Genomic DNA, 16,291 nt, shown 5'->3' with positions numbered 1-16,291 from the left:
TCTCTCTCTAAAAAAAAGACATTTAAAACCCATACGTTTTGTTCCATTCAGTTGTGCTCCATCTAGCTGTCTGAAAGGAAGAATGTGCCCTGTGTGAACGTCCAGCTCAGACCATTGAGTGATGACCTGGAATGAGAGTCACCATGACACAAATCGCTTTCTGAAGTATCGGTCTACAAGGTATCACTGAAAAACAGCATAACTCATCACAAAAGTAAAAAATTAGGTCCTGTTGACATATAGCGGTTACCTAAGTTCAGCTGGTGTAAAATCTTTTGAAGATTTAGATGTATTGTTTTAATGATCATGGCTGTCATTGCTGAGTACTCAGGTTCTCATGCCAATCAGTACACTGAAGTACACTACACTCTGAATAGATTCATTATTTACTGTAGCTTTACTTAGCTGATCAAAATGGCTTTTGGAGCGTTGAATGCAGTGTGAAGCTTGTCTTTCATTTGCCCTATACTGTTCCATTATCTAAATGCTCGTTCTACAAGTATATATTTGATGAAAAGGAAAACAGCAACTGTGACAGCCATCGTTAAAAACAGCACGCATTTAACTCCGATAAACCCACAGTTACAGCTCTCGACATGCTTTCAATTAGAGAGGCCTCGATTATTGTATTGATTATAAAACGCTCAATGACAACTCGCTTGCAAACTCCCATTTGCATTTATGTAGCCACTAAAATGACACACAAAAGAAGGAATAAAAAGAGAGAAAGTGAGAGACGTGAGAGAAGGCGGCATCTGTTGGGGCTTTTAGACAGATATATCACACTAATCCATTCCTTTTACATGAACCCCTGTCAGGGTTAATTGGTTTGTGAAGATGGGTAATGAAGGGAAATGGCAGTGTTTATTGTTGTGCCTCTCTCATTAAAAGAAGGCAGTTTGGCTGGCAGTTACGCACCCATCAGACACCGAGAGGAACATGTTATAAAATGATCAGCTTTACCCGGTGTCCTCCAATCTGAGCATAGTAATGCCGCATGACAGTGAGTTTCATAAACTATAATGAGGTTAAAGTCATAAGACGGTTTACAAAGATCAACCATACCCAGGAGCATCATGGGAGGTCACAGCTGGTAAAAACAATAACATCCCAACTAACACAAACCTGTAAATTCAATTGCATATGGGCACTCAAACACATTACAGCTAAAGTGTTTCATTTCTGTCTTCCATTGGTCGCACAAACTGAAAGTCCTGCCCCTAACTCGTGGTATTGGTTAAGCCGAAGTATTAAACACTTCAGCTTCACACCTGAAATCATGGGCATCATATAAAGAAACCGCAGGCAATAGCCAATACAAGTATGGACACGTCAATGAGTCCAGGAAGTGCTATTGTCCAGAAGTTACCTCTCTCCTGCGTGATGCCCAGCACATCTGTTTGACTTTCCAAACCACAGCAGCAACCAGCAGCAGGGACAGGAAACAGCTGGAGACAAGACACATGGAAAATCAATAGATCAGTCAATCAAATAAGATTCATGAGTTTGTAATTGCAATTGTGGATAACATTCCTCTAACCTTCGAGGCTGGACTGAGGACAGCTGTTACATATTTGTATTTCAATCATACAATCAATGATAAACAAGTTCATCCAGCATGAAAGAATCAATGCCGTATAGAACTGACTGTTACGTCAATCATTTATGCAACACCATCCAGTGCAGTGAAAAGCATTCACACATGTTTTTCACATGCACATTTGCACTCCAACAGGTTTGATTTCCTCTCTCACACATACACAGACTGCTCAATGGCTATTTTGATGCCGTCTGCCTTTCTTTTAGCTCCATACATTTAAGGTGAAAAATGTATAGAGCTAAAAGAAAGGAAAAAGGTATTTGGTAGTCATACACAATCCATTTTTTTTTTTTTTCGATTGCCAGTTCACGGTCAGCACCAGCAAAGCGACTTACAAATGAGGACAATAGAAGCAATCAAAACTAACAAAAGTATATATATATATATATATATATATATATATATATATATATACACACACACACACACACACACACACACACAGAGAAAAACAAGTAGATAACAAGAAGAAAGCTTGTGTTAGTTTGTTTTTTATATAAAAAAAGATAAATAGAAATAGAAATAGAATAAAATAGAATAGAAAGTGCTAGAGTTAGAGGGTCAAATAAAGATGGAACAGATTTGTTTTTAGTTGTTTCTTGAAGATGGCTAAGGACTCAGCTGCTCAGATTGAGTTGGGCATTAACACTGAGTTAATGTCAATTAAATAAAAAAATAAATAAGATAAAAGAATAAGAATAAGAATATCCATTCAATTTTGACTTCTTTTTTTTTTGTTGCACATTTGACTGAAAATCAATTTATTTCTATGGGTCATTCTGTAAACTTTGAATGAGTGAGTAACAGTAACCAAAGGTGATGGAGTTTGAATAAGGCTCAATATACTGACATAAACATCAGAGGAACAGGGCCATGGGGACAATGTCATCTACCAATCATTCACATTCAAACAGAGCCTTCATTCAGTCAGCATTATTACAAATACATAGCATCAACTCCACAGACACATTGCCTAGAGGAAGAATATTCAATATCAAATTAGACAATCTGAGGCTTTGTGAGGCTCTGCAAAAATATGGGGTGCATAATATAAATATATGAAGTGTTATACGATCACGAAATTTGAATTTGCACCATGGGAAGGGTTTAAACCCTACTGCATTTGCACACCTTGGGGACGTCTTGGGCTCTAATATTCTTTTCTAGTCTCTTTGCTTAAGCATCATATATTAAGGGGCCAAGCTCATTACATCTGAAGCTGTTCAAACGCTAAAATTAGCAGTGGACTAATCAGAGTGTAGTTGAGGTAATGCAAGAGCCTGAAACTGCCTTTTCAACCATTTAATCTACCATATTTCAAAACCAAATCAGCACAAGTCAGAGGTCCCTTATTAAATCTATTAATGATGAGGGCAATTAATTCTTAACGAGCTGGATAATGGTTCTAATGGGCGGAGAATGAGGCCCAATAATGCCAGAGCACTTTCACTGAGAAAGTTATAAAAGCACATTCTTTTAAGTGGTATGACAAAAGTCCTGATTGCTGCCATATTGAATGAAACCGAGACTGTGAGAGATAGACAGTCTGTTCAATGGGTCGCAGTGTCTTTCTGGGTTGAAGCCATTCAGTGGATGTTTCACCTGGGAATGGAAGCGATTTGTACCTACAGATTTGTGCTGCCTTTGTACCGACCAACACCAGCAGATGCTGACAGGTGTAACACTGATCAGACAAAACCAGACAAACGTGTCTATTGCTGTTTGTTGGCGTCTGTCAGTGCAGTGTGAACTGGCCGTTAAAGGGACAACTCTGTACCTTATCTACCCCTAAAAACACACACACACATTACTACCTTAGAGTAGTACCCTTAAGGTACTACAGTAAACCTCGTAAATAAGGTGCAAAGTTGTGTCTCTGAGGGTACTGATCCAGTGATTGTATATTTTAGTTAGTAATGTTTTACAATAGTCATATAACTTTTGCACATTTTCACTGAGATATTTTTGATGTCCCACTATTTTAAAAAAATATATATATATATTATATATATATATATACACACACACACATATACACACACACTTTTTATGTATTAATTTGACTAATACTTACAAATAAGGAGAAAAATTACGCACGGCAAATTAAATAATAACAATATGACAATAATAAAAATAGTCATTTAAAAAAATAATAATGAAATGATAAATAAATAAATTATACATCGTATGTGTAGTCACTTTTAACGTGTTTTAGCGTGTGATCTGTTTGTAGAATTGATCTTTGTAGCAACAAGAGTCTGAGGGATGAATGAGAAGAGCCAATCAACCGAAGCCGCCTGAGAAAGCAAACAGCCCACAAGGATTACACAATCAATACGAACAACCAGACAACCTGAGCTGAGGATATAAACATGCACACCATCACAGCCACTTCCTGTATCTATTTGTCATCCCGCCCAGTTCTGCTTATGCTTATGAGTCACAATAATGCATAATCTTGTATTCACTCACTCTAGTAGGTACAAAGGACAAAAGCCTCATTACCCTCAAATCACAAGTGGGAGAGAGCGAGCTTTAGTCAGTTACACAAGTCAAATGAATTGCCTCCAGTCGCCATCCAGTAAAGCACAGGCATTCAGGACGTTAACAACATTATCGTTGATATGAGCGTGCTCACTCAACACTTCAGCCCCGCGGACGACTTCTGTCCTGATGGAAGAAAGGAGGAGAAAAAAAGAGAGGTGGATGATTGTTAATCAACACAGAGAGAGAGTGTGTGTAATTGGGCTAAACCAAATTGCAGTGTCACCAATTAGCTGGAGGAGTGGGTGAAAGGCTTAAGCGCTCTTTAATTGTTACTGTTTTTCATGCTCACTTAGTGAAGCTCCAAGAAGAGAACCGTGCGTGAATGCAACTTAATAGATCTCCCGGTGTCTATGATGTCATAATAAAAAAAAAAAGACAAAAAGGAAAAAAAAAAAAAAAAAAAAAAATCACTCTTCAAAGAAAGCATATTCAAAAGGACTTTTCGAAGCTAATGAGGGACTACATCGTAACACCAATCTTTTCAAAATACAGACTTTGCTCTAAGTACACATCAGTTTCCATTGTTTATTATTTTAATGGGCTTTATATGTTTTAATACTTTTTCTGCCTAAGCTGTGCAATGTGTCTCTTTGTTTAGAAAGACAAAAATATTTGAATGGATTGAAATACATTAAAAAAAAAAACTCTGGGATGAGCATGACAGACAGCACAGTTTACAGTCTGATTAAAAAGCTCATCAACTTTATCAAAGCCAAATGAATCAGAAAGAGATAAATATCCATCTAGTTGCTTGAGGCTTGCATGCAGCCCACAGTCTCTCAGGAGGGTGTTTTGAAATTTTAGGAAGATTTTGAGAATCACACTTCTAATTAAGATTACGTTAAGAGCTGGAGGTAATATGCTAATCAAATGCATGAATCAGATGGTGAAAAAAGGAAAATCTCACTGGTTAACTTTAATATAATAATTTTATTCTTTCACTAAGATATACTGTAATGCCGTCTTTCATTAAACTGCTGCAGTGATGGCGTATTTGTGTAGGCCAACAGGGAAGTCAGCAACACCCAATGGCACAAAAAGTCAGTAGTTTTCCTATTGGCTTTTGGAAACAAAAAATTATGAATTTTACATATTTTGTTTATCATGATAATCGTCACAAATGAACACAACTTTTATTAATTTTGAAGCCTAAATACAATTGCCAGAAGTAAAAAGATAAAAGCTAAAGTTATAAAGGCTATAAACAAAGTACACCAGAATTTGAGCAAACTATTCTAACAGAGTGTGAGTATGAACACAATAAGACTGTAAAAGCAAACTAGTGAATCTTTTTGCTCTGTGTGATGATGTTGACAATGTCTTTGACAATCTCTGTAAAAAAACTGACTTTTTGTAAGACACTCAAATGCTTAAATAAATGAGTGGGGTATTACATATGTATTTTACATACTAGAATATAATATGAAAATATCTTGAGCTTGTGCTCACCACTGACCTTTTTTCAGGAATTTAACCAAAAACCCAGTCAAAAAAAAAAAAACACACACATTGACTTTGGGACAATGACACTAAAGTTCAAAAATGCTGACTTATTTCCTGGTTTTAGGACTCAATCTTGCAGCCCTCTAAAAAATTTCACTGTAAGTCTGACTTACATCTTACAAAACTTTTTTGACGCAACACAAACATGGTGCCACTCAAGGATAAACATTCACATTTAAGCAAATCAAATGTATCAATCACTCAAGATTACATCAAACATTAATCAGAGTTTTTCAGCAAATGTTTGTAGAGACAGATGTGTAAAATGATCCTCTCTTGAATACTAGTAGAACATCCTTGTTTATCCACATTAAAAATGTGCTTGCTAGGAAACACCTCTGTTGATAAACGGAAACTGCTTAGTGAGCAATGAAATGCCTTTACAGATAAATATCAGCGATATCAAGTGGGACTATCCCACATCCGACTTTGAATGGAACAAATTGTGAATGCAGAATGAAACTGATATGAAATATAATGGGCTCTAATCTCTGCAAGAAGTTTACCAGGCCCACTTGTGTTCAGCTAGAGAAGTGTTTGTTTACCTCTTTAGTGTGTGGATACTGGTATATCCATCATCAGGTTAGGGAGTCAGAGTTACACGGTTACTGTGACATCCAGGCACAGAAAATGTTTCAAAGGAAAAAAAAAAAAAAAACTGAGGGGAATACAAAGGTGTAAGAAATGAAACACAAACAATCTGAAAGGTATGTTATTGGGTAACCTCACTTACTTTTGCAGCAGTACTTGACCACTGTTTAGAACTGTTCTATGATATATTAATATAAAAATTAAGTTAAATCAATGCACACACTAGACTTTACTTTACTATATATATAGTGTAAGTAATGTTTATTTAACAAAGAAAATGATTGGGACATGAGTTTACAAGACTGCATCCTCATTTAAAAAAACCTTTGGTTAAAGAGGTCTCTTTGGTCTCTTTAACCTTTTGCTATATAAATAAAGGTGACTTGACTTGACAAAATAATAATCAAATTTAATATTCAGTGAAGACGATTAGACTACATTTTATTTGATGGGGGGGCGGTAAGAAACCTGGATAATGGGTAGGGGGGCACTGGCCCTAAAAATGTTGAGAACCACTGCTTTAGGGGGTCTGCACATGGCTGTGGCACATTCTCCACGCGGTGCCAACTCACACCAGGAGCATTGCAGAAGTGAAGCAACTAGATTCACAAGACCACAAGATTTGCCAGTCTGACATTGTTTTTCTTAATGTTTTGTTTTTCCCCCTTCGATTTTTGGGGTTCTACCATGGGTTAGTTGGCTAAATGGTTAAACACAAATTGTCCAGTTTAATTGTATTTATTGTTATATTTATTGCTAAGTCCTGCTTTGTTGTGCTGTAGCCTACAGACAAGTAAATACACTTAAAAGTCCAGTTATGAATGACAAGGATAAAATATTCTAGCTGTGTTTTAGTCTGTACAGCATGTTTATTTTGTATTTGAACTCTGCAGGTTGGACGTTGCATCCGTCAAAAATAGACTAGGCACATATCTTGAGCGAAGCAGCAGCAAGGCTGGTATAAACACAAGCATTGACTAGAGTGGCCATGAGCAGTAATGCACCAGAGACGTGTGCAGTGTAAATAAGGGGTTAAAACTCAATTGGCTCAGGGGAACTGAGAGACGCTGACTAGCTAGATGTCCTATTAGCGGCTGTTTCTATGGGCTGCTATACGTAAGCCGTCCGCCATATTGGAATATCAAAGCCATTCCATGAATGCTCGAGAGCAATGCCGGTGCATCAGCAGTGCAACTTTTGTTATACACATGTATATCTATATCTTCAGTAGACTTCAGAAGATGCTTTTGATAAACTAACACAATACAACAAGACGAAGCCGTTAGCTAACAAGGCATTTAATAAGGTACTTTAGTTTAAAAACCTGTAATATTGAGTTAATACATATTAAAAACACAAACCAACACATTCTTACCTGTTTACCTGTGCGTTTTTTATATCAAGATGCTGTGCAATGTTTTTGCATCTTGAAACTCATTGATTGAGTGACGACATATAGACCATTCCAAGATGGCGGACGAGTCGACGTGTCTGTAGCGATCGAATGTGGAATCTACCCATAGACAGGGCTCAAAATTGCAGCCGTTTTGGTCGCATATGCTCCCAAAATGTAATCTGTGTGACCCCAAAATATATTTGGGAGCATTTGTGCAAGGGCACATAATTGTTGTGGTGTGACCTGTCTTCATTTCTCTGCTAAACATTCGCGAATTAGTACAAATTATGTGCCTACTGTGAGCCGATACAGTGACCAGCCCACCATTCTATCCAACGTTACATAACCAATTAAGCTTCATCTTTACATTCTTAACTTTAATGCGTATTTTAGATTGGTTATATTAGCCATCAATCAGTCTCTTTCTCTGCACTCCGTTGTCACGTGACAGGGAGCTAACTTGGATCTGACAGTTTTTTTCTCCAAACGGTTTTTGTTTTATTTCAGCCGATCTCTGTTCTGGACTTGCACAAACTGCATTGAAATCATTTTCCAAAATGACATTTGTGTGGAAATATTACAAAGTCTGTAAACGGCCATTAACAGAGGCCAGAGACGCTGAAGATGGACGCAAAGAGAAGAAAATACTGTAGCAGGCAGAACAAGCTCACTGTTCACTATGCGCAAAATATAGAAAGAAAATCCTAAATATTGAATTGGTAGTGGAGGTTTAAATCAATGTATTTCTGAGGGGAACTGACTGTCTTGAGAAAAGTTTAAATTACATTTTCTTCTCATCTTGCCTCTGTATACTGCATAAAGAACAAAGCCGTGCAGTGCTGCTTTGTTTACATTTGTTTACATTATCGCTGCTGTTCCATAAACGCCTCCTGCTGTCAGAGAGTGAATTTGTATTTTCATTCAGACCGTCTGCTGTTTTTGTTTCGTGCAGATTTTGAAATAATACATTCTAATTTACATCTGAAACTGTTCATGTATGCAGAATCTTTGTTTGAATCATGATTAAAATGCTGTGGTTGTCTCTAATTTTAAATGGCTACAGATACAGACTGTAATAAAGCAGATAAACATCTTGTTCATGTACTCATATTTTCTTGTCTCTTGCTTTAAATAAAAAAAAAAACATGTTAAATATGTCGGCTATCAGAATCTACTTACTCGCTTCTAAAACATTAGCAATCGGAATTGGCCATGAAAGATCGATGCATCCCTAACAAGAAATGCCTGGCCAAGTGTGTGGCAAAGAATTCAGGATCAGGTTCAATTGTTGAAGCTTTTAATCATCAGGATGTTGCCAGCCCTTCCGCTCTATTGACAGTTGTGATGCTCCTTAATATTCAGTGGGTGCTCCTAAATTTTTGTTGGTGCTCCTAACTTCTTGATGTTGGGAGCACCAGTGCTACCAAGTAAAAAAGTTAATTTGAGCCCTGCATAGATATGTATAGGTAGATTCCCCATTCGACTGCGCCAAGCATGTAGACGCGTCCGCCATCTTTGACGTTCAACTTGGCGTCATTCACCATGTTAATCAAATGAATATTCGAAGATGCCACAATCCTGCTCAGCCATTGGTTGTAAAAACTAAGGGTGCTCCGATTGATCGGCTACCGATCACTATCGTGAGGTACTCACCTTCATATTTCTTCATTAAATAACTTATAAAGTAATTTGAAAACCTTGTGTGAGACGTAATTTCACAAACAGCGTGAGTGAATCACCACTCGCGCGCGCTCTCTCTTTCTCTCTCAAAATATGCAAATGGCTTCAAATCACCACACATCGCGTTTGTCTATAAGCCAGCTGCACCCTGCACAGTTGACACAGGAATTGTCACTTGCACAGTCGAGGCAGTGTCACATCGTCACTAAAGTTTATAAATTGTCATCACTAAAGTTTATAAATTGTATTTCTTTTTCATTCTTGCCAGTGTTTAACCATTCAGCGCTCGCGCGCTCTCCTGGAGACCATACGCTCATGCACACTGGCAGCGCGCTCACATAACGCCTAAAGTTTATAAATTGCATTACTTTTTAATTCTTACCAGTGTTTAACCATTCAGCGCCCGCGCGCTCTCCTGGAGACCGTGCGCTCATGCACCACTCGCAGCGCACACACATAATGCCAGGTTCACATTACTCCGTTTGCAGTGCATACGTGGTGCGTATTTTTTCCACGCTCATGTTAACGGATAAGCGTTCACTGCACACGGTTGCTCTCTGGCAGTGCGTTCCAGGAGCGGTGCGTCTGTAGCAGTGCAGAGATCGTTTCCACACCAAGTCTACTGCTGCGCTGCAAGCGCTGAATTAAAGTAAAAAGCATTGAATAATGTGTTGCTTATATTTATTGTTTAAACATGTCTTTGAAAGATTGTATTACTGTACTGTGTAAAAAAAAAGAATTGCAATGCTGAAAAAGCACTTTCAGTGACAATGTTTGGATTTGAAATCAAAATAATGAATGATGTTGTGTTTGTGGTAAACAGCCATGGATCAGTAGCGGACTCTTGTGTGAAAGCTGCTTCCCCTCTCACAAGAGTCAACTAATAGGGGATTTCCCCCCATTTTCAAAAATGAACTTCAGGCCCTGAATAAATGTCTAAAAATCCTGATTGGAGTATCACTATAAATAGTTATAAATGATAAAAAGAAGGCTTTAAAAAGATCGGTATCGGTGATCGGTATCGACAGATACTGCTTTCTGTGATCGGCCTCAAAAATCCTGATCGGAGCACCCCTAGTAAAAACCGCCGGGATGTAAATTTCCGAAGAAACGTTTGTGTTTATAAATGTATTAACTCAATATTACAAGTTTTGAAACATTGGTAACTTTTAATGTTGTGTTAGCTAATGAGGCATCTATGTATGCATATCTATGAATCTACCTATATACATATCTTTATCCTATATATATATATACAGTTTTCAATTTGAATATATTTTATTTTTTATTATCTATATTTGTATTCTTTCCTGTAATTGCAAAACAGCCACATGGTCCTGAATGTTTGAATAAAACATTAAAATATGGTTTGATGATCTGACTAAATATGACTTGATTTGGTGCTCAAGAAACATTCTGTCTGATTAGTTGAAAATGGCTGTGCTGCTTAAAGGGGAAAGTGTTTAATTTTGAAGAACAGCATTTATTTGAAATATAAATCTTTTCTAAAATTATACATGTTTTGACTGTAATCTCTGATCAATAATGCGTCCTTACTTAATGAAGGCATCAAATTCTTAAAAACACACAAATAAATAAATAAATCTTACTGACCCCAAACATACCCAGTATGGTTCTACTGGATGTATGCACAAATTAAGTCTCCAAAAAATATTAAAACTGTATATTGTAAGTAATACAGGTTTGGAACGACATGAGAATTTTCATTTTTGTGTTAACTATTTCTCCAATTTTATAAAAAAGTAGTTTAATCATTAAAAAAAGGCAATTGCAATTGTTACAATATAATACATTTCTTCAACAAACGTTCCTCGAAACCATATAGCTGCTTCTAAATGCATGAATGTGTCCTTTACAAACATCCCTTAAAACAACATAGAATGCATTTATTTGCAGAGACAGCAAGAGTGGTAGTGTTTGGTTTCATCACAGCCAACACAATTACACCTATTGTGCTTATTCATCAGCTAGCCTTCATTAGTGGCTTTGGATGGTGAGGTTAATGCATCCTTGCATCCTCAGCAAACTTATCTCACTAAATTCCAAAAACTAGAATTCAATGCATATAATGGAGAAAGAAAGTAAATGTTTAATTCACTAATTTTAGTGTTTAATTACACTGAACATTTAATTTAAATGTACATACCTGAAAAAAAGTGTACATACCTGAAAAATGTGACAAAGAACTGTACCAGGTCCATGATGCTGCTGTGTTGAGAGAAGGATATCTGTGAGAAAAGAAGAAGAAAGGTGTTAGAGATTGGATTATTATTACACCTGTAAAATATCATGCAAAAACTACTGTTGAAAGATACTCAAAAATATTTATAATGGGACATAGTACTACTGTGAATCACAATTAAAGAGATTTCTCCATTAATGTCTCCTAAAACAGCCTTAGTCATATTAAACATAACAGGAAAAATGTGGCTTGAGTAACAAACAACATACATCAGCTTACAGTGCAGATTAAATGTCTTAATGTTTTAATTACCAAATGGCTTCAAATTTGAAGGAAAAAAGCAACACGCTATGAATTCTGGGCTAGGTGACAAAAAATAAACTACTGTTGAACCATGTTTAAAAGCTTTTTGAAAAAATGATGGCCTGTAATAAACTTGACATAATTTAATCAAGTGTTTATGCTGTTGATCTAATCTAACTTGAATTAGTTGTGCACCTTACTCTGTAAACTTTCTGTGGAATAATAAATGCTTCTAATCAAAATCATTTTTGTTTATCCATATTAGGGATTTCCTGGAGCGTCATGAGTTCTATTACTTCTGTGATGCATATGTGGAGTTTCTGCACGAGGGTGTCCTCTGGCTTCCAGTACGAGTGAAACAGACATAACATGTGTTTATAGCGCTCAATAATGGTCAATCCATACTATTTTGGTTAAATCTTATATATATCATTTTTACTCTCCTTCATTCTTTCTTTTGAAATTCAACATATATGGACATTTTGAACTTTCTCATTTATTTTCCCGGAAAAAACTACAAAATCATAGACAATCTGTCAGCCAAGCCTCGGACACAAAGTGACAGAGCTCCAAATCAATACTCAATGCTCCTTACTGCTGTTTAACAAACAAACACCATTATTCATCCGTGTAATTAAAATAACTAAAGTGTGCCAATGCAGCACACTTAATTTACCACAATATAATATTTTCCGTAGAACTTGATGTCTGTTTTGGCATTGTAAAACAGTCAAGCATTTGACTGAACTTTGGCTTTGAAGGACTTGGCTTGAACTACAAGTATACTCTCAACAGAGAACCAGAACTGTGAATCCACAGCCAGAAGATATGAGAGGAGCGAGACAAAAAGAGAAAGAGATATAAAAGGGGAGGGATACAAAGTATACGCACCAATCTCCCTCAAATACCATGATGAATTACATCAGACGTGTCCCCTCGCCTGCAGAGGACTAAATGCACACCAAACAACAAAGCCCTACAGCCTCTAGCTTCAACTTTGATATCTATCAACACACTCGCATGCCCACAAATGCAAAACAACAACAAAAAAAGCTCCTGCTATTCATACTGAATAATAAGTGCAAGAATCTGTATAGCAAACATTAAATCCCTGTTGCCATGACCTTAATCTTTGTGAATGTCGGGATAGACACACTCACACAATCATATCCACTTAAAATTACTGCACACATACTGTATATGGATACATACAAGATAAATTGCCAATGTCAAAGTCACAGTGTTGTGGTGCATTTTCCAGCACAATCCATTAATAAAACCTATATATTTGTGTATCAAATAAAGTAAAATGATTAAATACTCATTAAATACTAAATTTATAATAAAAAAAATGGCATGACTAAACCATAGTGGATTACCTTCATGTCAGTTACTTTATAGCAATATTAATTTTTCTGTGATAAACAAATTGACATGTAAAGGATGGAATGATCTTACATGACATCAGTTTTGACCTGACAGTTAAAAATCCCACAAAACAAAATATAGAGGGCGGCTGACAGTCTAACACGAGCTTCAATATTTATACAGAGCAGGCGGCATGTAATTATTTTGCTGCACTTTGAGGCACTTTAAACACAATTGTGGTCACTCAGCTCTGTAATTTGACTCTCCAGAACTTCTCCAGAAGTATGGCATTTCGGAACACATATGACTAGTGAAAACTGAAAATGAAACCATGCAATTGCAAACATCATCTGCTGTCACAGAAATGGATGATTTCCATCAACTGCAAAAATGTGCATATGGTTCTGGCTGTTGTTCAAGAAAAAAATTAAAAAGTAGTGTATGGTCACCCATAAGTAATTAATTAAATTAACATGCTAAAACAACAGCCCTAATATATATATATATTAGGGCTGTTGTTTTAGCATGTTAATTTAATTAATTACACTGTTGAACCATGTTTATAAGTTTTTGAAAAAATGATGGCCTGTAATAAACTTGACATAATTTAATCAAGTGTTTATGCTGTTGATCTAATCTAACTTGAATTAGTTGTGCACCTTACTCTGTAAACTTTCTGTGGAATAATAAATGCTTCTAATCAAAATCATTTTTGCTTGACATGTAAGTAGTTTTATTACATATTCATGGCATATTAATTTTCTACAACTTGGCAAGGTTTCCTAGAAAACAAGCAACATGAATTTTCCCCAACTGCCGAACAGAGACTTGAAATTCTCTGATACTTAATTATGTGCATCTATGATGCCTTATTTGTTTTTGTCGATGTGGAAATTTATTTATTTATGAATTGTATTTATTTATTTTTTCCACCGGTAAACATAATATCTCAAGTTCATTCCCTAATCTTAAATATTCTAAAAGACACTAAGGCTCAAAAACACAAGTACTTTTAGAAAGATAACCGCTTGATACTATCTGCATTATGAAATATTATAATCCACATAATGGAAAGCGATTATAAGTAAACTCATTATCCAGTGAAACATTTATTCATATCATTACTAAAACACTAAGCAAATAGAACAGTGTTAGCACAATATTGAAACTTCTCTCACTCAAAATTTACCCCGATTAAAACTAACACATCTCAAATATAAAGGGCTACTGAAGTACTTAAAAAAATCGTAGATCCATTAAATAAATTCTGAAAAAAAAACCAATTTACTTAATCATCGCAGTTTTTACTTTTTAGAACTTTTCAAGTTTTAACAACTTATATTGTTATATTGAACAATTTAAAACCATGCAAATTAAGTGAACTTAACAAATTAAAATTGTATAGCTACTTTATTAAAATTTAAATCCAGATTTTACATTATAACAACTTGACATTTTAAATACAATTAAGACATTTACATAAAATGTATTTAAAAATAGATTCATGTAAATTAACTTAAATTAAGTCATGCAAACTGTTGCCTTAATTTTTTAGGTTTTTTACAAACATTAAATTTTTTTTTACATGGTGCATGTACGTCATGGATCGCAAGGTTAGACCAAACACACACACACACACACACACACGCATTGCCACATTTTCTCACTCACATAAAGATGAAAGACCCCAAAAGCCACTGAATGAAAGTTGGTGATGGCTAATTCATTACATTATATAACATGTGCCAATACACAACTAGATAGTGTTTGAAATCAGTGCATTAACATTTCTCCCTGTCCTCCCTTATGTAAGCTGTACAATAACCACAGTGTGTTATATAAAATGCAGTTGATTTCTCAGCTGTTGCAGTAAACCCCACAAATAAGATCCTGTGTTCCTGTTCATTCGCTGATTGCTTTAGCTACATGACCGAATTATTTGCCTTTTCAATATCTGAGGCCACTCACATCGATTGCTTAAGAGAATCCAATACACAATTCTGCCAACTAAACCCATCTAAATCTTAATCCGCACTCCATCTCCATCTAAAAATCGACCATCTGATAAAAGAAAAAGTCATTTTATGATTGATTTGTAAATGTCAGATGTTATCACAGTGATTTATTTTTCAAGAAGTGGCGTGCTTTAAAAGTTCAGGTGACAAAATGTGTTTACTTAGTTCGAATGAGTTTTGGACTTGCACTTTTCTCTTTTGTGGAGGACACACTATTATCGACTGCAAAAACAGAGGCAGGTATATAGCAAGGCAATTACGCACACACATACAGACATTACATGTGGACCTTCTCTGTCACGCTACGCAGCTGTGTTCATTTGTGCCGGGGTGCACAGCCCGTGATCATGAAAGGTGATTAATACATCCATGAGACATTTCCGAACATCATAAATGTGCTCTTATTTCTGGATGGAAGAAAGGAGCATTAGGATAGATGGAGAGGAGCGGATTGGGAGGTGTGTGTGCGCAGGTGGAAGTGAAGTGGTCAGCCCTTAAGTGATTTACTGGCATTTACTTTTTGCAGTGAAAGTGCATGACAATCAAAAACTGAAAGAAAGAAAGTGTTGAGAAAAGCTGATTTCTCTTGCCAGAGGGACTGGCCATTAAGCGAGTCGAGCTGGTGGCTGGAGCTGGTAACTTACTGAAGTGCTCTCGACTCCTACCCGCTCCTAAATTCAGCCCTTTACTGTAAACATCATGCTGGATTGAGAGCGGTAACGCATGAATTGAGAAAACCACTATTAGTAAGTGCGTTCCACACTCCAAAGAGAAAGGAAAAATTTAAATCGCATCATATGACCCCTTTAAGGCAAGACACCCCAGGGTAAATAGGGTAAAAAAACCAAATAAATAAATAAATAACTGAACATCTGATGAAACTAGGTTCAAAATGTTCAGTTTCATTTTGTTGACATATGTGACCCCGGACCACAAAACCAGTCTTAAGTCGCTGGGGTATATTTTTAGCAATAGCCAAAAAGACATTGTATGGGTCAAAATTATCAATATTTCTTTTATGCCAAAAATCATTAGGATATTAAGTAAAGATCATGTTCCATGAAGATATTTTGTAAATTTTCTAC

The 16,291-nt window shown here is 36.1% G+C and overlaps 1 protein-coding gene across 1 annotated transcript in view; it reads right to left on the bottom strand.

The window, feature by feature from the left end:
• LOC107733678 (attractin-like protein 1) overlaps positions 1-16,291 on the bottom strand; it is a 236,417-nt gene that overhangs the window by 80,782 nt on the left and 139,344 nt on the right. Inside the window, exons 26-27 of the mRNA XM_016545408.1 lie at positions 11,505-11,566; positions 1,370-1,448 (exon numbers count right to left, since the gene is read on the bottom strand). Of these exons, the coding sequence (XP_016400894.1) occupies positions 1,370-1,448; positions 11,505-11,566 (141 nt within the window). The remainder of the gene's footprint in view (positions 1-1,369; positions 1,449-11,504; positions 11,567-16,291) is intronic.

This window comes from Sinocyclocheilus rhinocerous, unplaced genomic scaffold (assembly GCF_001515625.1).
Source record: "Sinocyclocheilus rhinocerous isolate Xijiao unplaced genomic scaffold, SAMN03320098_v1.1 scaffold789, whole genome shotgun sequence".
Lineage (NCBI taxonomy): Eukaryota > Metazoa > Chordata > Actinopteri > Cypriniformes > Cyprinidae > Sinocyclocheilus > Sinocyclocheilus rhinocerous.
Note: the sequence above shows the minus strand (reverse complement) of the source record. Positions and strands in the feature narration are given on the sequence as shown.